At 39.8% G+C, this 25360-nt stretch overlaps 2 protein-coding genes across 2 annotated transcripts; one reads left to right on the top strand and one right to left on the bottom strand.

Moving 5' to 3' along the window:
- The first annotated feature begins 987 nt into the window (after positions 1-987).
- mtfp1 (mitochondrial fission process 1) lies at positions 988-16376 on the top strand. The gene is made up of 4 exons (XM_048556670.2): positions 988-1281; positions 6960-7087; positions 9940-10172; positions 11992-16376. The coding sequence occupies exons 1-4, from the start codon at positions 1218-1220 to the stop codon at positions 12059-12061; spliced, it is 495 nt and encodes a 164-aa protein (XP_048412627.1). The 5' UTR covers positions 988-1217; the 3' UTR covers positions 12062-16376.
- LOC125464125 (zona pellucida sperm-binding protein 3-like) lies at positions 16018-25360 on the bottom strand. Its single transcript, XM_048556224.2, has 10 exons — positions 25186-25360; positions 24868-25049; positions 24672-24781; positions 22377-22468; positions 18225-18405; positions 18038-18149; positions 17432-17523; positions 17017-17105; positions 16859-16939; positions 16018-16536 (listed from the first exon to the last, which is right to left on the bottom strand). The coding sequence occupies exons 1-10, from the start codon at positions 25247-25249 to the stop codon at positions 16406-16408; spliced, it is 1134 nt and encodes a 377-aa protein (XP_048412181.1). The 5' UTR covers positions 25250-25360; the 3' UTR covers positions 16018-16405.

Raw genomic sequence — 25360 nt, 5'->3', positions numbered from 1 at the left:
GTTCTATGCTCCCCTGCCCCAACCAGGGAAGAAATGTATCATGGGAGCCTTCAGGTGGAAAACGAGAAAATGGGTAAAAAAGAGTTATTTCTCTTTTCAAGAATTTGAAGGGATTAGGAGTCTCTTGCTGGAGCCGCCACAAACTATACTTTGATATTACTTTTCCACAGAATTTGTAAATACTGTGATGGAAGAACGTGCTGGGATGACAATCATTCAGAAGGGAGTTTACTGTCGTACAGGATGCTGTATAGATATTTTCTCAATCCCAGTTAGGGAAGTTACTTGATAAAACGTGGAGCTGGAGGCGCACAGCAGGTCCGACAGCATCTAAGCAGCAAGAAAATCGATGCTTCGTGTCTGCACCCTTCCCCAGGACTCCTGCGCTCCTCCAGCTCCACGTTTTATCGACTCAATAAAAATTGAAAGAAATGCGATGTTGCAAATCAGGAACAAACACAGAAGTTGCTGGTAAAGCTCAGCAGGTCTGGCAACATCTGTTAAGAAAACATCAGAGTTAACGTTTCGGGTCCGTTCTGAGGCAGAGTCACCAGACCCGAAACGTTGACTGATTTTTTTCTTCACATGCTGCCGGACCTGCTGAGTTTTTCCAGCAACTTCTGCTTTTGTTCAGAGATAGTAGATTTTATGAAGAAGCCGAAACGTCTGCTTTCTTGCTCCTCTGATGCTGTTTGGCCTGCTGTGTTCATCCAGCTCTGCACCTTATCTCTCTTCTGTTTTTGTTCCATTGACTCTGACTTCCAGCATCTGCAGTCCTTTCTATCTCTTTTGGAAGTTATTTTACAACTGCCGAGAGCAAAATGCATGACTTCTTAAATGTGTTGGAATTATGTAACTATTTGCAGCTTTGGTTATGGTGCACTTTAGTATTGCAGGAAAAATGGGAGGGCCTGTTTCTGAAAGCTTACGTGCGGTTGATGAATTCCTGTCCATTTTCTCATTAAAGGGTGGGTCTGGAGCTGTGGGAGAGAAGGAGAAGTGTGTTTAAAATGAACCCGTTTGGCAAACAGTGTTGTCAAGGCGGATTCAGGATTTCTCTGTAACATAGCCCCACCTCTGCTGTTTGGGTCAGAGGCGGATGTTTGCAGCTTTGTCTGAAAGGCTGACTGTGAGAGTGGATTGGTTACATTGAATGGATACATGCCTCGTGAATGTATCGGCTGCTGCGGCGTGGCTAACGTCAGGATCAGAAGCAGATGGACAAGCCGGGAGGGCAGGACAAGGTCGATATTTATCGGGACACTTGGGTCCGGTTTCTGGGTAAGAAACAGTCCGGAAATTCCCCCTCACCTTTCGGCGGGGGTGGGGGGAGGCAGGGAGAATCCAGGCTGGGCTTTAATCCCGATTTTACTCCAGTTCCGGGATTTCATCTCGTACACCCGCGACTAAAGCAGCAAATCCCCCGTTTTTTTGTGAAAAATGAAAATATAATTCACGCTTCGAGTGCTTTTAGTTCTCAACATGGGACAATAAATAACCTTGAACAAAGTTAGTGTAAGCTCCACGCTGTCGGGGCGGCTCATATTTCGCACTGACATGATTGCTGACTCAGAGAGAAGTCATTTTACAAAGTGCTTCTTACATTCCAGTTTCGAGTTCTGTGAAACTATCCAATGTATGGTGATGTGTTCCCCACCCACCAGATAGAACTGAAGGGTACTAGAGGTGGACACTCAAGACTCATCAAAAATGAGGGGTCCGTTAAATAAATGTAGCTTGAAAATGTAATGACAAGAGTAACAACTGTGAAAGGACAGGGTAAGGACGCATCAGTAACAGTGTACTTTTGAAGCAAGCTGACAAGAGGCCCAGCTCTGTATCATTTACCTTGGTGTGAAGTATGTGTACCGCTGGGGGTTTCCCCGCCAGGCCTGTGGGTACTCCTCTGCATAACCAAAATATTTTCACTGCTTTTAACAGTGTTCTCAAATGGAAGGAAATCTGGACAATTCCTTATTTAGCAAACACGATTTTGTTGAGCAAGATAATTTTTTGCTGTTCAATATAGTCGCTTCTCCACGAGTGAGGGATTGGGAACAGAATGAGAGTAAGAACTTAGATGGCTTTAAAGTTAAGAATCAAAACAAAAAGCCACTAAAGATTCGTTCTTATTTATTTGTTCTATAGAAGGGTCACTGCACTCTGTGTTAATTCTATTTTCTCTTCAAAGAATCTGCCTGACCTGCTGTGTTTCTCCAGCAATTTCTGTTTTTGTTTCTAACAGATTCGTACCTTGTATATAACATTGGTGCAAAGTGGCGTCAGCCTACCATTGCATCTGAAAACACAGGGTGAAGGAAAGTCAGACTGCCATTCCAAGCAATTTTACTTCATCTCACTCTTAATGTACATTAACCTCCAAGTCTGAATTCTGGCTATGTTCACATTTTAACTCGTGGCATTTCTGCAAGCTCTACAAGTTAACATCAACCTCATGAGCATATATCTAATTTTTATCCCTCTACTAGTGGTGGCTGTCACTGCAGTGCCTAGGTTCAAAGCTTTGGAATTTTGCCCCCAGCCTTTTCACCTTGCCTTTTTCCTTTGAAGTCACTAAAGGCTACGATGCAGGTGCAGCAAGCTATTAAGAAGGCAGTTGGGATGTTAGTCTTAGAAAAGGATCTGAGTATGGTGATAATGAAGATTTGCTTCAATCGCATAGGAGCTTGATGAGATCACACCTAGAGTACTGTGTGCAGTTTTGGCCTCCTTTATCTCAGGAAAGATAGTATAGATTCATAGATTCTCGCAACACAGAAACAGACCCTTGGGTCCAACATGTCCATGCCGACCGAACATGTTGCTGAAGGGAGAGTGTAATGAAGATTCACTAGACTTGTTCCTGGGATGGCTGGATTGTCTATAAATAGATTGGGAAAACTGGACCTGTATACTGTAGAGTTTTGAAAAATGAAAAGTTATTTCATTGAAAATATGTAAAGGGACTGACAAGGCAGATACAAGTAAGATGCTTCTCCTGGTTGGAGAGTGTTAAACGAGGGGCATGATTTAAAAATTAAGTGCAGGGTGCTGAAACTCGGATCTGAGTGGAGAGGACTTTTTTTTAACTCCATGTTATTAACTTTTGAAATTCTGTCCCACAGAGGGCAGTGGAAGCTCAGTCTTTGAGTACATGTAAATTAGAGATTGACAAATTTCTGATTACCAGTGGCACACAAGGTTTTGGGGCAGAAAAAGTCCCTGAAGTGTTCGATTAGCCACAATTGTACTGAATGGTGGTGAGAGGTTTGATGGACTGAATGGCCTACTCCTTTCCTATGTTCCTCAAATGGCTTGCCATCGTATTGTTTTATAATGCTCTTGCAAAGATTCTTGGACCATTTTATCATTTTACAAGTGTATTTAAATGTAAGTTGTTGTATGGTGCTGATCTTTAGATAAAACTTTAAAAATTGTTGCATGTGTAGACTCATTTCAGTGTATTTGTAGAACTAAACTCTGGATGTGTAGTAGCTACAAAACAAAGATCTTGGAAAAGATACATTACAGCTAGAATAGAACACAGCTACACTCCCTCGTGAAGTTAATTATTTGCAACCAAGACTGTTAGTCAAGCTCAACGATGGGGTTATGGGAAAATCTTTCAAATTGGATTATAAGTTGGTCAGTGGGTAGAAAGCAGTTGTCACTTGTTGGAGAAATTTTGTTTGAAAAAGGAAGGCACTAAACCAATGCCCCTAAAATCATAAGGAGGACTAACCAGGAGCATTAACTATGCACCTGGTTAAATGTGAAAATAACGACAAACAACTAGGAGGAGTAATGAAATCAGAAAGACAAAGAAACTGAAATTTACCAAAAAGTGTAAACATTTGAAAAAAATTGCAGATACAAAGTTCATCCAAATCAGTGTTGGGTACTGCAGGAAAATAGGGACAATATGTGGCACATGTAGCCAATGCATTGCATTGCAACGGATATCCTGTGTTTGAAGTTGAAAGACAACATGTTAAAGATCTATATTCAACATGGCCAACCAATGGGGAGCATTAATCAATGAGATCACACATAAGAGTCACGTGGGTATTCCTAACAGCTTAGGTCTGAGCTTGAAAGATTTACAAGAGATGATCTGATTTAAAGTGTGTATATAGAACAGAGTGTGTAGGGGCTCTATTGCGCAGTAGTAATGTCTTTAACTCTGGGCCTGAAGGCTTGGGTTTAGGTCCTGCGCAATTCCAGAGTTGTGTCATTAACACATCTGAATAGGTTTGTTTTAGAGGATATTTGTAACATATTACATTATATAATATGTAGGATAATAACAGCAAATCTGGAAAATCACCTGAGCAACTTGCATGAGTAGTCCTCGAGGAACAGGTTCACAGTTGTGAAAGACAAATTTAGAATTCATAAAAGAAAGTTATCCATGCATGCATTGGCTCTTTAAAGGAGTTGTGTAATTTAGTCCCACACTCAAGTTTTGTTCCCCAGGACACTGATCATTAATTTTCAAAAAAATGTTCAAGAATGTTCGTTTGAAAGTTCCAATTAAACCTGATTTTATCATCCTTTCAGGTAGTGCATTCTGGATCTTAACAAAACTCTACATTTTTTTGTCAGGTAACAGTGTGGAACTGAACGAACACAGCAGGCCAGGCAGCATCAGAGGAGCAGGAAAGTTGACGTTTTGGGTTGGCGGTCTTCTTCCCAACCCAAACATCAACTTCCCTGCTTCTCTGGTGCTGCCTGGCCTGCTGTGTTCCTTCAGCTCCACACTGTGTTATCTCTGAATGCATCATCTGCAGTTCTTGCTATGTCTATGTTTTTGTCAGTTGTTTTACAGCTAGGACCTCTGGTTACTGACACCTTCACAGTACACTTCTGCCCCTTCTCTGCTCTAAGAACTGTCTCAGTTTCTCCAATTTCTACCAAACCTTCAGCTGAAGTCCTCTATCTTTAATATTATTCATGGTAACTATCTTTTGTACCCTTCTCTAGATGTTGGCATTCATCCTAAAGTGTAGTATCCAATTGTTCACAATATTGCAATTGATGTCAAATCAAGAGATTTATATAGATTTAACATGGCTTTCTTGGTTTTCACTTGAGCATCTCTATTTGTAAAGCAAACATCTTACAAGCTTTCCTGACTGCCTTTATTATCTTGCTCTGTCACTTTCAAAGATTTGTGAATATGCTTCCCCAGGTTCTACTTGTATCTGGATCAGAATGGTGTACTTTAGATTGTATTGGCTCTCTGTGTTATTTCTCCTTAAATGCATTATTACACAATTATTCACATTAAATTGCATCTACTATCTGTCTACCCAGGTTGCCAGTCTATCTAATCCTTCTCAAGTGTGCAATGCACAATAATTTATATTGTCAAGTTTTCTACCATCTGCAAACTTCAATGTTGTACTACATATGGAAGGGTTTAAATGGACATGGGATAAATGCTGACAGAAGGGACTAGGTAGATTGGGATGGGATTGTATCAGGGATTATAGGAACTGCAGATGCTGGAGAATCTGAGATAACAGAGTGTAGAGCTGGATGAACACAGCAGGCCAAGCAGCATCTTATGAGCAGGAAAGCTGATGTTTCGGGCCTGGACCCTTCATCAGGTCTAGGCCCGAAACGTCAGCTTTCCTGCTCCTAAGATGCAGCTTGGCCTGCTGTGTTCATCCAGCTCTACACTTTGTTATCTAGGTAGATTGAGATGTCTGGTTTGTGTGGTCATGTTGAACCAAAAGGTCTATTTCCATTCTGTATGAATCTATGACTCTAAATACCCAAATCAAATCATTGATAATATATGTAACATGGAAATAAGTCATAACTCTGTCACTGGGCATCCTGGATTCCGCTCGGAAAAACTTCTGTTTATTCTTCCTTAGTCAATTAAATGCAAAGTCATAGCTGTTTCTGACTTATTTAGCAATGTTGTAGAGTATCTCGAGCTGTTGCAATGATTATAGTTTTTAATTATTTATGTTGAAAAGAAATCTAGTCTCTGATTTTTTTTGTTCAGGAAAGTAATCAATTCTTGGCTAAGGTTTAGTATTAAATTCAGATGTAAAGAAAGCTCTCTTTGGGAATATATATTTTCTCCTTTTTAAGTATCAATGGTTTGCATTATGAAACTAATAATCTGTATCTGTATGCTGCTAGTATTGTTTTAATGTGTGTTGGCTGGTTGCATTATCTGGGGAGAGAGATAAGCTGAAGTATAAAAGTTTCTATTGACGCAGTCTGATAGTACCTGTGTTGTTGAGGGCTTGAATACTGGTCTTGAATAAACCATACGAAGGACCCACATTGCATGCGAAAGTACTTTTTTAAAGTCTGTGAAAACATAATGTGTAATTTTTTCAATATTTGCTTAAGAAATGTATTCTACAATATGACAGAAACTGAAGCAGCTTAAATTACTGCTGTTTCATTCCCAGAATATTCTCTTGCAACAAGAGGAAATAAAATTTATTTCAATAAAATGTTGGTGAGTTGCTAATGCAGAAATACCATCAATAACATGCATGTTACATTTAATAAAAATGTTGAGAAATTTAGTTACTATCATCATTCAAGATCATGTCAACACCATTCAGTTTCAAGTTCCTGGACAGCACAGTCTCCATGGCCATGAACTTATCACAAACAAAAAAACCGAAATAGCTGGAGAAACTCAGCAGGTCTAGCAGCATCTGTGAAGAGAAAGCAAAGTTAACACTTTCAAGTCTGGTGACTCATCATCTGTTGAGTTTTGCCAGCAAGTTCTGTTTTTGTTTCAAATCTCCAGCATCCATTGTTGTTTACTTTTATTGTTAGTGACCTTATCACCCTAGGTCCACGACTTGTTCCAGAATGATCAGGAAGACAGCTGGCCTGGCTGTGCAGAGAGTGGCCTTGAGAGACCTATAAGCATAAGGACAGCAGATTGAGTTTGTTTTCATCTTTTTTGGTGGATTCAGGATATGCCAATGAAGTTGGTGAAGCATTCCGGGCACTAGTACCTGTAGGACTGGTCTGGGCTACTTATGGCATATCAACTGCATATGTTACAGCTGATGCAGTTGACAAGGGGAAGAAAGCGGCTGTTGTAAGTACAAATTTTAACGTATTGAATGATCTTGCTCTTCTCACTATACATCAATCAATGTACCATTTTAAATTTAAGCTGGTTTTGAGCAGCTTTCAGCGTTTGTGCTAGAGAACTATTAACATGTCAAACATTGAAACAAAATGTGAGTCTCCTAGTGTGTGTGTGTGCTGTTCCACTTTGATTTGGTTGAGGGTCAGGTTGAATATCAGATCCTATGTATTAAATAAACTTCGCCAGAACTTCACTTCTGATACAATAAGCTGTAATGTTGAGAAAAGAACCACAAGGAGGCTGGGTGGACTGACTGTTGCAGAGGGTACCCCTGTTAAAGATGTTTAAGCATAAATTAGAGCATCTGCTGAATGTTCGGCCTCACTGTTGTATGAGTAGGTTTTCTTTCTGGTGAGACACATGGGACCATAGAATGGCCATGGCATTGAAGGAGGCCATTTATCTTATCCCATCTGTGCTGGTTCTTGGCAATGGGATATGTGTCTTCATGATTGCTGATGAATAACAATTCCGATCTTAACCTTTCTGTTTCTTCCAGTTTCTCTCCCTCCGAAATACGTCTACTGAAAATCATTCTGTTTTATTTGACCGGAACCAAAAAGATGTTACAGCATGGAAGAAGGCCCTTCAGCCCATTACGTGCATGCTGGTTGTCAAGCATGAATCTATTTGAATCACATTTTCTAGCACCTGACCCATTAGCCTTGTGCATTATGGTTTTTTAAGTTCTCATCTAAAATACTACTTAAATGTCTTGATGGCTCCTGCCTCTACCACTGTTGCCCCTCTACATTTACTTGAATGATTGCACTTGGAGAAAGGCAAATTTGGAGAGTCGTAATTGTTCAAGATACCTGCCATTCTATGTAGAGAAGAGATAGGTTAACCATCACTTAATTTTACTATCTTGTAGAAACTGCTCATAATGAAATCCTGGAGTCTCTTTTATGAATGGATAAGACTTCTTTTTAAGCTTTCTGTTTTTCAGACTATTGAAAAGCTATCTGTGACTTTTTAAGATATCTTGACAAATGTATTTCTTTTTTAAATATCCATTTAATACATAGTTTTTTGGAATAATAGTAAAAGGTGACTATGGATTCTGCTTTTGGAGGTGTTCCAATTTCCTCCCACCATCCAGAGATGTGCAGGTTAAGGTGGTTTAGTTATGTCAAATTGCCCATTATATCCAGGGATGTGCAGGCCAGGTGGATTAGTCATGGGGAAGTCAGTGTTACAGGGATAGTTTGGGGGCTTGGGTATGGATAGGATGCTCTGTGGAGGGTCAATGTGGACTCAGTGGGCCGAATGGCCTGTATCCACACTAGGGATTCTTTGATTCTACAAGTGACAAATCTATTTTTGACTTGTAATGTCAGAAGTCGATTTACTGGCTATAACTTTGGTGTACTGCAAAGGTTTAGAGTCAGGCTTTTCTATTGGAAGTTATCATTTATAACTTTTACTTTTGCCTGTTGTTTTGGTGCTCATCTATTACTTTACTATTTCTTTCCTTTCCCTGCACTAGTTCTCCCCTAGATAATGTACTGTTACCCAACTCAATATTTCTTGTTAGTTTACAGTTTATCGTTTTTATAGTTAAAACTTACTGCGCCTGCCACCTACCACTCCAGCTTGATCAAACCAACACTTCAAACCAGACTCAAGATAGCACAACCTGTATTTACTACAGAGAAAATAAACCCACAAACAGCATTCCTATTGTATAGGATGCATTTAGATTTTGATACTATGTATGAAGAATAGTTAAAACCAACGAGGGGATTTTTAATTAAAGGATGCTTGGCATATTAAAAACTGTCACTCTGGAAATTTCCTTCCCATAAAAGTTAACTCTGATAGAACATTGAGGAGGTTTTCACTAATGCTCTGTGGTTACAATGCTGCTCGCAGCAATACAGAGGTGAATGGCCTAGTGGTATTGTCACTGAACTGTTAATCCTGAGACCCAGATAACATTCTGGGGACCCGGGTTTGAATCCCCATCATGACAGATGGTGGAATTTGAATTCAATAAATATCTGAAATTAAGAATCTAATGATGACTGTAAATCCATTGTCGATTGTTGGAAAAACCCACCTGGCTCACTAATGCCCTTTAGGGAAAGAAGCTGCCAATCTTACCTGGTCTGGCCTGTGTGTGACTCCAGACCCACGGCAATGTGATTGATTCTTAACTGCCCTCTGGGCAACTAGGGATGGACAATAAATGCTGCTCAGCCACTGACGCCCCCTCATCCAATGAATGAATTTAAAACATAAATAATAGGCATCAGTACAATGTGTTGGACAGAGACAGGCCTGATGATAACTTGTTTCTATATCGAGTCACAGAGCTTTAGCTGTGACTCCTTAAGTCAGCTGTGCTACCTTTGACTGGGGATCGTAATCTGGGCCACAGTCAACCCAGAAGCAATAGACAGACATTGAGCTGCCTGGTTTCTTAAACCACATCTCTGCCAAAAAACTGCACTGGGATAGTAGGACTCGTGTACATTATCTAGGGGAGGGCTAGTGCAGGGCAAGAAACAGTTAGGTAAGACATAGACAGACAGGCACAAATGCAATAGGTGTACGTAATGATGATAACCTCTAATTGTAAACCCTGACTCTAAACCTCCACACCAAAGTATGGTGTAGGTTTGAATCTCACTCTTTCCAATCCTCTAAGATTATCTGATGAAAGTTTGTGCCCAAGTGTAGGTGTGTACTTAAAACACTTTTTAAAATTCAAAACTGCCAATTTAAGATTTTAGATTTCTTTTCAATAAAGTGCTCAAGATCCTAATAATCCTCACTCTACCAACCCCACTTAGGCTCATGGAGACAAACCTGGAAAAGCTATGACTGTCGGTGTTGCCGTGGTGGATACTTTCATCTGGCAGGCATTGGCCTCCGTTGTAATTCCAGGATTCACCATCAATCGATTGTGTGCTGCTTCCCTTTTGTTACTTGGAAAAACTACAAGGTGGCCACTGCCTGTGAGAAAGTGGACGACAACTGCTATTGGCTTGTCTGCCATCCCAGTTATTATAACTCCCATTGACCGGTAAGCCCTTGACTTAGATGGTAACAGTTAAGTGTTTCATACTTTGTAATTTGTTGAAAAACCAAGGTGATAGATGGATTAATTGCATATAAACCAAGATATTAGCTGCTTGCGATGACGGAGTATTTCTCCAGTCTGAGCCTTAACCACCTTGCTTTCTGGATCATTTACATATAAACAGCAATCAGAGTAATCTTGCTCCCATGTCTAGCTTTTGGTTTGCCTCACTCACGTTCAAAATCGGAGACTTGCAACAATTCTTAACTTATTGAATCTCTGACATTGGACAGAACTAATTAGACACTTGCACTGTTCACCAAGTGGTATTATGCAGTCTGTTGTTAAATTTTGCTTTGTCTTTATCCCAAGGTTGTTGATTCATTTGAACAGTAGTTCCAGTGAAATTAATCAGTGATGTCAATGAGACTGTTTTTGTGGCTCTAAGGACATGCAGTTGTTCCTCTTAAATGAATTAAGTTGTAAATTTCTGTTGAGACTGACAAATGATGCCCTAAAGACTAAGTGCTAAAAGTGGTATTGCCTTGACAGCGATAGTAATGGTGAACACACGCTCCATTCGGTACAGGACTTATGATCAGACTTCATAAGTTTTGCATATTTGAACAAGATATGTTTCCACAAGAAATCTATGTATTTACATAAACTATTATTTCTCATAAGTTTTCAGCAGTATTTGTAGGGCTGTATTTTTGAAGGACGTTGAAATCTTAAATAACGTATGTAACACTCCTCATCAATTGATTAATGATTCAGCTTTTCAAACCCTGTAGGGAATGGGTTTAAAGTGAGAAACTGCTTCTCTTGCCATTGAGCTGAGCTTGTGTATTATCTTAGCACTTGCAGTTTGATTTCTTTTTATTTTGGTGAAGCTTGTAGCAGGTCACGGACGGCAGAGAACCCCGATCTCCTGCTAACACTCTGCACTGTACCAATGCTGAAAATTAGATTTCTACTACAGTGGTAGGTCTACCAAGTCAATAGCAGATTTTCTGTTTTAGATCCGGTAGGATTTAAGCCACATGGTCTCCGCTTCACAGAATAGATTTCAATCACTTGTCTTTGTAGAAGCCGCTCTTGGTGTTGTCACAAATTATTTGACTTTTACTGTATTATATACAAAAGGTTGATTTTAATCCTGATTGGTAGAAATCAGATAGTGGACCAGTTAGCACCAACCAGCTTTGTTATCCCCTTTTAAACTTACCCCCTCCCATAATTCTCTTAGGGCCAATTCATTAGATATATTGAAGCGGGAGCTGGCCACAGCCCTTGTGGCTAAAGGGATCAAGGGGTATGGAGAGTGGAGAGAGAGCAGGATGGGATGCTGAGATTACACGATCAGCCAAGATCATATTGAATGCTGGTGCAGGATCAAATGGCCTAATTCTGCACCAATTTTCTCTGTTTTTAATGATCTTATGCTGCAAGGCTCAGAGATTGCTGCCTGTAAACCATAATGTGCCACATGAACTGGTGAAGTGAAATCTGATCAGGACACAAAGAATCTGATTGGGTCCCATGTGAAAATGCAATGAGGAGGCTTTCTTGCCGGTGAACACAGGTTGAGAATTGGCAGCAGGGAGATGGATGTAAGTCTTTATAGATGCAGCAGTGACTTGCTGGAATGACAGATGGAACCATGCAAGGGTAAGGAATGTTAGGAATAAAGGAGGCAAGTCTGGTAAAGCAACATGCCTGTTTGCCTGTTGGGTGTTGTTTTTTTAAAAGCTTGTGCTGATGTGATTCTTTTCATAAAGCATTTTCCAGTTCATTAACATGTTTGTATTACTCTTTGCAGGTCTGTGGACTTTCTTTTGGATTCTACACTAAGAAAGTTATATGGATCAGAAGAAAAACACAAACCATAACCAAAGGCAATTGGAACTTTAAGCCAGTTTAATACTTGTATACACTATAAACCTTAAATTACATTGCAGGGCAATGAACTCTGTACTCCAACTCTGGAGAACCAGTTTCCATTTTTTTGAGGCTTTAGATGAAAAGCTGGAAAAATAGGTACTTGTTTATCCTTGTAATCACATTGCTGTACAATATCAGTGTTTTCGACTTTCCTGACACTGACTCTCTCAGACAGTTCAGGAATGCTTGCGAATGTTGCCATTACATTGAAACCAATGAGTATCCCTGAAAATACAGGTGTCAAATGACCCAAAGATAGGGCACCCACATCCTTAAATTGTGGGGTAGCTTTAAATACTGAACAAATATCCATCATTTGTCACTACTGTTTAACTGGTCTGAATTTGTAACATTCTTCAGTTAGAATCTGACTTTATGGTTTGTGGGCCTAGAGGCACAACTTGAGGAAAGTTCCCCTCGACCTTCACAATATTTCCAAAATCCAATGTAACATAATACTGGTGTTTCCTCGAGATGAGAATTGGATAGATCAGCTTTGTAATAATCAACTATTCTCTTTAGGAGAAAACAGATGTAAATCTGTGCCACCTTACAAGTAAGGCCCCACAGTGTAGCTCCTACAAAACAGGCAGGTGGGGGGTGACTTAAAGTTTTATAAAACCATGAGGTGTATAGACAAGGTTAATGGTAGGTAGCTTGTTCCCCCCCATAGGATGGGGAAATTTAAAGACTGGGGATGGACATTTAAGGTGAAGAGGAAGATTTGGGTGGGTGGGAGAAAGAAAGAAAAAAAAAGAAAATGGAGAGGGGTACATTTGTGTTACGCTGAGTGTGGTTTGCATGCAAAAAAAAGTACTTCCTGAGCAAGTGGAGGATGCAGGCACACAGTTTTAACCTTTTAAAAGGCACTTTGATAAGTACATGAATACCACAAGAAGTGGTTAGGGACTAGTTTAGTTTGGGATTATTTCAGCATATGGGCTGTTTGTGCTATATGGCTATCATTATTAGTGAGATTTCCATGTCTGCAGTTAATTGTGATAGGCACAGTATATCAAATTGTATTAATTCCTACTAGAAGGAATTTGCATATTATTCTAAATGAAAGTTACTCAATTCTCAACAGTATTAGTACTTGAATCAGTGAATGGTCAGTATTGAGATAAAACAAATTGACAAAAATGCTGTACTAAAAGCTGAACCCATCTCCTTTGGACTTACAAAAGGAAGTGTTCAGGATAAAATATACAACTAAAATTAGATGATTAAAATTTACAAGACCCCACACTAGTCACTTTAGGCCATATGAGAATCTAAGATGAATCAGAATTCTTTCAAAGCTCAATTTAATGGAAACAAGGGTAAGTCTGCCCAATTTATATCAGCTTCTTGGTGCTATTCCTTAAGAAATACTAGTAGGGACATTTGAAAGAAGCAGCTTACTGGACAGAAATGGCCTCTTGTACTTCACATGCAGTTCTAGACTTTGGTCTAGAGTTATTTTCAAGTCTTGATACTGATATCAAAAAAAAATTCTTTGGATTATGCATGTTTCTTAGAGTTAGTTTGTTATGAGGAGCACTGAATTTGTGAAATCAGACCCAGGGCACTGAATGAGGTGTGAACTTGAAATAAGTCAAAGATCTCAGCTGCACAGATCCACTACTGTAGACTAAAGTAGAGGGCCAGAGTGGACTTGTTGGGTTGAAGGGCCAGCTTCCACTGGGGATTCTTGGGAATTCCTTCTATCCCTCAAGTTTCCAAAACTGGTTCAATATGGTTTCAGGTTATCATTTGAAATTCAAGTGATTGGACCTCACTGGCTAGGTAAAATCTTCATTGTTGACTATCCTCTAGACAACAGGCTATCAATCAACTTTGCTGTTGGGAGGCCAGTAGAGTCCTTCTAGGGAAGGAGACAAACTGACTTTCTGGAAGCTTGTTAGTGGTTTAATACTCACTGCATTCCAGATTCTAGATGGAAACTCCTATCTGCTGGGGTGTTCTGGGCATCTTTATTACTTTTGTCTGAAAGACATCTAGCAGCAATACCATTACTTTCCATCCATAAAAAAGCCAAAATTCAAATAATTGAAGCTTCACAACATACTGCATTAAAGTGGTTTCTAAAGGCTGGCATAGAAAGATGGAAGAGTTAAATAAATAGTTGCGAACTGAAACTTTGAACTGAGTTTGCTAGTGATAGTGCCATTTGGATCCCATTGTCTTAGCCACTTGAGATCCTACCAATTTGGGAACCATTACTCAAACTCAGGATTTGATCTAACTGCACCTCTAGACTAGATTTCAGAAACACTTGTATTCAGCCAAAAATTCTCTACAGATGTCTGACTGCAATATATTCCAAACTGGATTCTTGTCCTAGGATGTCCTATTCCTTGACCTCTATTTAGTACAGCTCCCATACCAGGACTCCTATTTTATGAATCTGCAGGTATATGTGGCCTTCTATTGTCACTCACCCACCTTCCTAAAAGTTTAGGTTCAGTCTAAGAGTGCACAGTACTTTTGCTGACTATAGTGGACAGATTGTGCCAAGGGCAGTTTTAGTGGGTCACATTCAAGGTGCCTACATGGCATTGAATAGAGCTTCAACCTGAGTAGGGTATTAAGATTGATTAATTGGTTTCAAGATGATTTTAAAAACTCAGCACAATGTTGCTCCATTTTTCCCCATGAAAAGCTATAATCTGAACAAAGTAGTAGAAGGCACTAGTTTTTTTTGCTAGTTCTAAAGTCTCTGAAGTCACCATCTGAAAGGCTTTTCCTCTTTCACTTGTGGATCCCACAGGACCGTAACTCAAGTTTTTGGTCTATTCAATCTGGTCCATTGATTGCAGATGATGTGTTTCTAATTTATTTCTACATTCTCCCCACCAGAGACTATTTCCCAGGGCAGAAAAGGCTAACACGAGGGGTCATAGTTTTAAGCTGGTTGGAGGAAAGTAGAGGGGATGTCAGAGGTGGGTTCTTTACACAGTTGAGAGAGCATGGAATGCGTTGCCAGCAGCAGTTGTGGAAACAAGGTCATTAGGGACATTTAAGAGACTGCTGGACATGCATATGGTCACAGAAATTTGAGGGTGCATACATGAGGATCAGTGGTCAGCACAACATCGTGGGTTGAAGGGCCTGTTCTGTGCTGTACTGTTCTATAACCCTGGATCCTCTAATCAAGTTTTAGTGACTTGCTTCCACAACCCTGAGGGTTGCTGGTTAGCCTCCCTGCTGGTGCCTCAATTAGATCAAAAGCTAGGATTTTTCTGTAAAAATAAGTGAAAACAAAGTACAGGAACTACAGTCTGGTTCTCAGCAATATTTGGAGCTGCCAGCATTAACTAGAATGAGACCAGCTGACTACAATTCAGGTCAGTAAAACTGACTGTTGAAGTATCTGTTTTCATGTTGCTTTGTCAGGGATTTGACATTGCAATGAGGATTTAGATGCTGTGGGGTAAAATTTTAGTAAAATGGCTAATTATAGGAAATCCAAAGAAAGCTGTAGCCCAAGTTTTAAGAGTTGAGGAAAGTACATAAGAAATGTTAAAGATTAAAGGAGTTGCTAACCAAATTTGTATTTAAATCTGACTCAGTCACTTTAATGTAGACAAGTTGTCAATTGCATTCACCTAGTAGCCTGCACATGAATAGACAATTGTGCATTTCATAATTATCCCTCAAGCTATCAACATTAAAGCTGCTTTTGTCTGATTTGCAGTTGCAAAAGAGTGCAGAGATTCAAAGAAAGTTGTGAAAAGAAAGGCTATTCAGGTCACTGAATATTGGCAGATATATTGAAACACTGCAGATTCTGGTTTTGTTCCCTTGCAGATTAAAGTACTACAGGAAGTTGCATGCTTCATCCCGATATGAATTTGACACCCATATTGTCAAGGTAGGCATTTCCTTGGCTTGTCCAAGGCCCAAAGGCAGCTTAAGCCTATGACTTCAGGCCAGGAATCTCTTCCCTGTCAAAGGGAAATTTTTTTAATTTCACATTAAGCCAACTCAATCTTACTGAGATGCCCATCTTTGTGTTCAGCCTAAATTTCCTTCCATATCAAGAACAAAAATACTTCAGTCAGGTTTGATCTTGCTATTACTACCATTGCACTTTTCTTGCTTTACCCTCCTGAACCTTGAAAAACTCAAAATGGTGGATTGTCAGCAAATACTAATTCTTTATTGCCTGTGATTTGAGAAAGTTCACATTCCACTTGCTGTATTCCCTTGGGTTTTACTACATAGAATAAAAACCTTTAACTTTGCAAACTTGCACAAGGTTGCAAAATTAGTTTTATTTTGAAATCTCATTTACTTGCTTCAGTAATCTTCTCCAGCTTGTGTAGATGCTGGATCTTCCATTTGTACAGGCTTAGAAGCAGGACTCCCAAAAAGCAAGCCAGCAGTGGGGTAGCCAGAAGCATAACCTTTTGATTATCTGTAAGAGACAGTCAAGACAGAAGTTTAATAGTCTAAAACAAACCAGTAATGCTCAAAGAAGTGGAGTCAGGGTTATAGTTATAGAATGGGTGTAGTGGTTTATGGGTTTAAAAACATAGCACGAACATGAGGTTATAGGAAACTATTCAACATTTGTCAAGTGTTGGTTGGGTTTAGTCAGTCTGGATCCTTATGCCCAGGGAGTCTCATTGACTAAGTACCCTGTTGGATGCATTAGGTGCCAGATGGTTTTTAGCTGGTGCAAGAAAGTTCCTGAAAGGCACTAGTGGTAACATTCACATTTGTTTTTTGAATCCTACCTGAAGTTCTAGTTCTTAATTGATTTGTGTTTACTCTCACTGGACCAACTTTCATCAAACTGAAAACACCAGCTTTTAATTCTAGAGGAAAAAATGAAGAGAATGTCAGTTGTAATATTGAGTACATGTCCCCACAGCGATAGACTTCAAATCTTTACCTCGTTTCTGACGAGTTTGGGCAGGCTGGCAGATTGCATTGCAACAGTCACACTTTGCACTTTGCAATGGGGCATCCAAAAGCTGCCATCTGAAAGAACAGAATCAAAAGTCACGTCACTGCTTATTTGTAATGTTTGATTTAAAAGCTCTGAAATCAGAAGTACAGGGAACTGCACCCCATAACATTGTTACCCTGGCAGATCAAATTCACTAAATATTTTCACTTCACATTTCAGTATGAATAATTTTCCATTCTGCTGAGGTAATGTTTAGTGGAATGTGTTGGAGGAGGAATGATAATTAGAGTCAAGGGGAAAGCATGAGGACTCAAGTTTCATTTGAGTACTTGTTGGAAAACTTTGCTCATTAAAATATTAAATCAAAAAAAGTGTCCAAGTAACTTCTGCTACCCACCTTTTAGTTTGCTGATTAAATGAACATGCTTTGTGCAACTGATGTTCATTCCAACTTGGATCTGCTACTACAAGTTTACAGTGTATATAAATCTGTAAAAGTAAATTGTTTTGAGAAAGTCATGCACACCATGTTAACCACAACATTCCTACAGATGCTGAAAAGTGACAACATCTACACCTTCAATGGATTTGAAGTGTCTGATTGAATCTTGCAAATGCCTGAATGACTCAAGTTGACTTGAGCTAAATTGCTCATGAGGTTTCCAGTTAACCTAACAACTTGTTCCATTCCAGTATGGAGTAGTTTCAAAGAGTTAAAAAAAATCAGAAACTGCAATTGGAGAGCTTCAAAACAAGTCAGTCCACTGACTAAAAGCAGATTTATATTTGAAAACCAGAGTAAAGGGAGTGACAGTTATGATTAAGAATCAGAGCTGGCTGTGATCAGTTGTAATTTCATTTGCTGGCAGGAGAGGGCAAGTGTTCAGTTAAATCATTTGGAACAAGGGCACACTGACAAACTACAAGTCTTATTGTTCACCACTGTTTAAAGTTATGCTTACCTTGGGCTCAAGATACTGTATTAAGACCACAATTCACTTACATCAGTACTCTCCAGACCAGGAAATTTAAATGCCTGCACAACAAGTCGAAGGTGTGACTCCTTCATTCTGGGCAAGTACTTTGAATTCCCAGTTTTTCCATCGATAAGACATCTAAAAAGCAATAGATGGAGTTTAACCTACATCCAAGTAGGTTATTTCAAAAAATAATTGACCTTTGTCTCATACCCATAGTTATTTATGATGGTGTAATTCTTTGGGGATTCAGCTAGTGAGCTTGTTGGAGTAGCAATACATTCTTCTATATAGAGATGGATGCCTTGATGGTGTGTGGCAAGGACAGATGCTTCTAAATTAATAGATGCTCCCAGGAAGAACAGAGTATCTGGCCTCTCAGCAGCCCAGTCATCTGGAACAGAAAAGTCATACATCACACTGATAAGATCACTATTAACCCAGTTTGATAGTGTAGGCAAGGATAATTTTGTTTACTGTACATAGTTTTGCTAAAGTCACTTCCTGAAGTGAAGTCTTTAGGACATATGGTACAGTGGATGGATAGGAAATTGCTCTAGTACAGAGCAGTGAGCATGTCTCAGAAAGGAAGGTTGTAGTAGATTTCTTCAATGAAGGCATTAGGACCTCTGCTGTAGTTTGGGGCACAGATTTTCTAAAAAGTTTTGACTCACCAAAAAGCTTGTAAATATTGTAAGTGGATGTTGTTGCTCAAAGGACAGTGAAGTTGTTAAACAGCAGATAGTTATGGGGAGGGGTTGGTTTTGGTAGGATGAGATAATGCAAGTGCATAGGTACAGTTTTAAGTGTGTGCCAGAGCAAAGGACCTGGAGTTAGAGATAGTTGGATATGCAAGGCAAGGCAGGAGGAGAATTAAAGTATCAGCATCCTGGGCTTTAAGTTGGGGTGGGGGGGGGGGGTGTAAGAGTACAAAGGAATGTTTCAAAACTGGTATAGCCTCAAGTATGGCTAAGTGCAAAAGAAAACTGGCTCTAACGTAGAACAGTGCAAGAGTTACATTTTGATGGGGAAGTTGGACAAGGCTTGTGGTGCTGAGATTTCATAGTGGAAGCTTGAGTTCCAACAGTTAGAAGTGGAGTGGTATGCTTCCCTGTTCAAAGTGAACATTATCTTTAGAAAACAAGAGGAATGTCAGGAGGCAGTGGATGTGTCTCAATGAAATCGATGGAAAGAATCTGTAGACAAAGAGTATTGCAACAGGTTTTGGACTGTTGGTTTTAACAGACCTGAGTTGTGCAGTTGAAAGGAGACTTTCAAAGCCCTCAAAATAATCTTACTGTTGATGTTTGCAAAGAAAGTGGTGTCTCATACTTCAAAATTGATTTTTCCTCATTGACTAGCCTGATTAGATGAAATCTCTTAACTCCACCTTAGAGATGGAGTCTTGATCAAAGAGGATTTTTGTTCCCCACCCATAAGCTAAACATGACAGCTGCCAGGTTATGATAGGGTTTCATTTTAACTGTTATTTTGAATGGTAATTGAATGGCTTGCTGTGTCACTTAAAATCTCAATTTGAAAGTTTCTCCAATAGCCATAAGAAAGCAATTGAATTGGTGATTAATTCAATGACTACACTTAATGTTGTAGATGGATTTTGTAATTGATGCACTCAAGGATACAAAAGAGCCACAGCACCACATCAAGATACTCAGCTAGTAAAGCCTGTAATCTCACTATTGCTGTTTAGCTTGACCTACCAAGTAAGTTCATAGATACCAAAGGTTAAGGTGTCTACAATAGATGGGCAGCACAGCATGGGGAGACTGAGTCAAAGATGCTGTCCCTTTTCCCCCCCAAGGAAGGGTAAAACATTAACATACAATGTCCACAAGAGGTTAGTAATAAGTTAAAGTCACTAAGCTTCAAGATTGACTATGGAAAATTAAGTTACAATAAGTGACAATGAATGCATCTTAAAAGTTCCTCAAAGCAAGAAGTCAAATGTAGTGTCCCAATGTTGTAAATAAGCAGGAATCATTGTCTAGTATCCTAGACAGTGCACAAGATAACAAAACAATTCTCAGGGAGTGGCCTAGTGATACTGTCTTTGGGTTAATAGTCTAAGTGTTTTTGGACCTGGACTTGTTCATGCAATGGCAGATGGAGGAATTTCAATTCACTAAAAATTTGGAATCAAGGGTCAAATGATAGCCATTAAAGTGGTGGAAATCCATCTAGTTCACTAGTGGCCTTCAAGTTAGGTGTTACTAGCACTACCCAGTTTAAACACTAGCACCTCATTAGCTGAAGACTGCTTTTTAAATTGTTTCACTGTTTAGTGTATTGCACCCTCTCCTAGTTTTGAGGCAGATTCTTCCTTAATCCCAAAAGGAAGAACCAGGAAGGGTTCTTTAGCTTTCCTTTAGGGCAACTGTTGCAGCCAACCAAGTCAAGGGGCTGTTGTTAAGGGAAAGCTCTGCCAAATGCCCCTCTCTGGGGTAGGGAGGGGGTGTCCAAGGTGGAATCATGAGGGGGGGGTCTGTTGAAACCTGAAAACTGGAAGATTGAGAGCATGCAGCCATCTTCTACCCTCACCACGTCAAGAATGTGAAGAGACTTGAGGCCAACAAGTTGGACAGACTCAGATTTACAAATGCTACTGAGGCAAGCTTCAAATTATGGCAAGTGGTAAAACTAGCTGATCAATGCAAATAGAAACAGGTACAGAGGGGAATTATGTTGTTTCACATAAAGGCAGATTAATATTGCCCAGGCATAAAGGGACAACCTTTTTCAACCAAAAGTTGAAGTTATTTTAATAAATCTCCCATCCAACAGCTGAATGTTTGGAAGAATGCCAGTTGTATAGACACTGGATTTAGTTGGGTGGAGGCATCAAGGCTGGAACCAAATATGGTAGACAATTGGGAGTGTTAAAGGTTGTTTTCCCTTGGAAAGGAAGAGATTCAATGGAGGAATTCTGATGGAGCTGGGCATGGTTAGGGAGAAATTGATTTCTCAATGAAGAGGAAATTCATTTAACGTGACAGGTGAACCAAATGGCTGAGGACAAGATTAACATGCAAGAGATTTAGAATGCACCTTCTAGGTGCAGACAACTAGTTACATTTTAAACAAGTTTGATAACAAAAAGAAAACTTTAGGAGTTGAAGGGAAAGAGATCACTAGGTGACTTGCCCAGTAAAATTGATAGACCAGACAGTTTCCTTTTGGGAAGTAAGGATTCTGAAGTTCAGGTGACTGCATGAAAAAGCATAGTAATTTACTAAATATTAATTGTCTACCAAAATGGCTCAAAGTCTAATTACATTGCAGACAGGCCTTTGAACCAATGCTTGGAAATAAGGTCCATGAATCAAGAAGCTTGTCAGTTATCTTGAGTAAGACCTAGTAGTAAGAATAGAGCAGGATGGGGTGGTCTAGTGGAAGAGTTTCAGGTACTGGAGGACATTCAAATCCTGGATCAATGTTACATGTAACAGTGTTACTGTAAAAAAAGTTGATTTACAGCATGATGCCAAATTGTTAATTAAAAATTTAGAGAATGAGCATGATTTACAGCAATCCAAACTCTGAGAACATGGGATGTTGAGCACAAGAAAAGGCTAAACATTTGGTAGCATTAGTACTGCCTGCACAAAAATTCATTGCAGTTATTGACAGGATTATAATTGAAGAACAGTAGGGCAGTTTATTGGTTAAAATAAACCTGTTCTGCAGCCATCTAGCTACAGAGACATTGACTTGTATCATAATTAGATGATTGTCCAGTTAGGTAGTTGACTAAATCAAAGTCAGCCACTAATTTTTTGCACTAGGTGATCATTCATAAGTTTGAGTGACTGTTTAAGGTTTTACTCAAACCATGCCTTGGAAGGTTTTTTAAACATAGAGGAGGATGTTGCTGGCTAGGCAGCATTTATTGTCCATTCCAATTGGCCAGAGAGCAGTTGAGTCAACCACATTGCTGTGGTTTGGAGTCAGATGTAGGCTAGACCATGTAACGGATTGCATTTTCCTTCCCTAAAAAGGGAAAAGAACTAGGTGGGTTTTTCCAGCAGTTGACAGTGGATTGGTGATCATTAAATTCTTAATTTCAGATATTTATTGGATTTAAATTCACCATGGCAAGATTTGAATCTAGGTCCCCAGAATGTCATCTGGTCTCTAGTTAATATTGCCTCCCCTTGACTTGTACAGTGTGGACTAGATTGTTGGCTTATCAGTGTAGTTATAACTCACTGGTCAACCATTCATCTATCATTTGATAGATGAGTTTGCTGTTAATATAGTGCAGTCTGAAGAGATTTTGACCAATGGTCAAACTACATTACTGTATATGTACTGGCTAGTTATTTACACAACTTTAAAATATCTTACCAGTCATGATTTTCATGGTAAAGTCCAAGCTACCATCTCCACCCAGAAAACCAGTTAAAGGAAATGTTGTCAGAGGTACAGGTACTTCTTCCCTAAAGAAGAGAGCAGCTTTAGCTGAGGTATAAATTTCAGGCCCATGCAGAAATGAACATACAATGTAAGCCTTTAACCTCAAATGGTGCCCTGCCATTCAATATGGTCAAATTAATCCTGTTTTAAACTATCTTAATTCAGAATTAAGATGTTTCCATTACCAAAAATCAGAATCCCAAATCAGCAAGTGTTTCACATTCTAAAGACAAAGTTTAATAGGATTTTTTTCTGGGCTCCTAGAGTATTCTCACCATGTCTATCCATCAAGGTCATTCAGGATTTTAAAAAACCAGAGTCACCTTTCAGTCTAGGTGTGGCTGCTGCTGCTGCCAACAAGCCCAGCTTATCCAGCCATTCCTCAAGACAGTGCACTCATTTCAGAAGTCTGGTAAGCCTCATTCAAATTTTACATCTTTCCTCAATGAGACCAAAACTGCATGATGCATTAGAGCAGTCTCACCAATACCTGAGTTAACATTTAATGTTCAATGCCTCTTGTATGGAGGCAACATCCTGTCAGCTTTTCAAGCTGTTTTCTAACATACTAGCCAAAACACCTGCTTCCCTCTTGGAGGGATTTTAGTCACTTAATACTTGTTCTTTCCAAACACTCAATGTTTTGCCAAGTTATGCTTCTGTTGCCCATCCCATTTATATTTATCTACAAAATCCAAGTCTGAGGAATAACTTCCACTAGATTGGCAAATCTGAAACCCACTGCTGTAGAAGTCTGAGGACAAATCATGAAGTGTCCTTAAGGCAGATTGGTTCTAAATAGATTAGAATTAGAGGGAGAAGGCAGGAAAATGGTAACAAAACATCAGCTGTGATCAAATGTCATTGTGCCAAGTGCTCCAAATCTGCTCATGGTTTTGCCAAGATACTCTACCTACTTGGTCCTGCAAACTTAACTATGCTTCTACTCCCCTCAACCAAGGAATATCAAACTGAAATTGAAGCCTTAACTCAGACCTTTCCCACCCCACCATATCTCAGACAGATCCACTCATTACATAATTGAATTGAGCAGTCTACCCATTGCCATACAATTCAAAATAGCATCAGATTTAAAACCCCAGGAACATTAAAAAGGTGTCTATATGTTCCTCTATAGATAGAATCTTGTTCTAGAGGGCTAAAGCTAGGCTAAACAATTGCAAACAAAGGATGACATGCCTACTCCTGCCAAATACCATGAGAACCCCTACTGCATTTGTCCTGTAGAAATCCTTGCTGTTGTAACACCTTCTCCACAACCTGACTTATGGTTTCCAACTTTGATTCTGTTGATGGTTTTAAGCCAAGTAGTAAATAAGTTGCTTGAATCTAGGGAATTTTGACCAGTTAAAATCAATGCATCCATTTTCCTCAAAGAAAGTTAACTAGACTAACATGAGCCATTAGGACCAAGACTTGTCAGTCCCCTTTTCTCATATTCCCAGGGGAGGTAAAGCGACATTCCTGTCCGTCACATCCTGATGTGGAGCTGCAAAGAGAATATCCTTTAGAGATAATGAGAAAAATGTATTCTTCATTTTGTCCTATCTACTATGGAGTTTAGAAGTAGAGCACTGAGCCTTTTAAAAAGCTACAAAGGAGCGTTAGTGACGTTCCTCATTTGTTCTAATAGTGAACTCAGGTCTGAGAGACCTGCAACATCTTTGGTCAGTTCAATGCTTTCCTTGCACCATGCCCAAAAGTCAGGGCAGGCTTTTGGGGCATGAGACACTGCTCATACTGTAATGAATTTTTGAAAGGATTTTGCTACAATATTATTACTGCAGAAGCAGTTAGTCTGAGTAAGCCAGTTTACACTAGCTTAGTTTAAGTCCCACAGTTGCCTTTACGTTGGAAACACTAGTCTTTGACCCAAACTTTACACTTTCAAAGTTGTAAAAAAGTCATTTAAAGAAACGAGAGACACAGTCATGAATTTGGGACTCAATGGAGAGTCCCAAAAAAACAGAATGGGACTCGAGCGAGTTTCTAAGCAGTATCTGAAAAAGTGCGCTTTTTCCGGGTTTTTGTACCGGTTCTGTCCAGATTTGGTCTTCCTAGACAGACCGAGTTAAAACTCCTGACAAAAGTAGTTAGATAGCCTCAACCTCAAGTAATCAAGGAGGCAGATTCAAGAGGAAGGGGAAGAGATTCAAGTTTAAAGAGGTCGTGCTGAGAGAATTCCAGGCTGGATTAAATCCTTACACCGGATAGCGACATTCCAGGCGTCTGTTGAGCTGTGGTTCTTTCCTTCCGGGCACTGGACTAGCCTCATACTTCAGGTAGTTCCAGTAAACTACCTCCTTGTCAGTCACCTGAGAGAGAGAGAGAGAGGAGACAGATCAGGGCTAAAGTCAATAAGCACACGCAGAGTGGACGGGCATGAGAGAGTTTCACCCACCAGCCTGCCAGCTCGACAATCTTGTAGCCCATACTGGAAGCTGAGTTCTCCTGGAGAGTAGCTGTTGGGTGGACAGCTTCCCAGGCGGAAAGCCGCGGCATTAAAGTGGCTGAAGAAATCCGTCGACACATACACAGTCAGGGTCGTATTGCCGCAGGAGTGAGCGATCCCATCATGAAGGGCTGAAATAAAGAGAGGGAGAGAGAGATTGAGAAATGGAACAATGAGAAACAACAAGAGTCAGCGTTACAGACCATATATGAAGCAAAAGGGGAAAAACTGAAACTGCAGACGATGCAAGTCTGAAACTCAAAGGACCTGACTGTTGCTGTCCCGTCACAGCTGCCATCAGGACCAGCCCCAAAGCCCAGAGCGAAAGCATGTTTGTTTTAGAGAAGCTGAGGCCACTGACTACACGATGGTAGCCCGAGCAGTTTTTATAAGAAGCTCATTAAGGCGCTGAGTGCAGCCCATTGAGGCTCATTGACATTCC

The sequence above is a fragment of the Stegostoma tigrinum genome, chromosome 26 (genome assembly GCF_030684315.1).
Source record: "Stegostoma tigrinum isolate sSteTig4 chromosome 26, sSteTig4.hap1, whole genome shotgun sequence".
NCBI lineage: Eukaryota > Metazoa > Chordata > Chondrichthyes > Orectolobiformes > Stegostomatidae > Stegostoma > Stegostoma tigrinum.
This window is presented reverse-complemented; position numbering and strand designations above follow the sequence as displayed.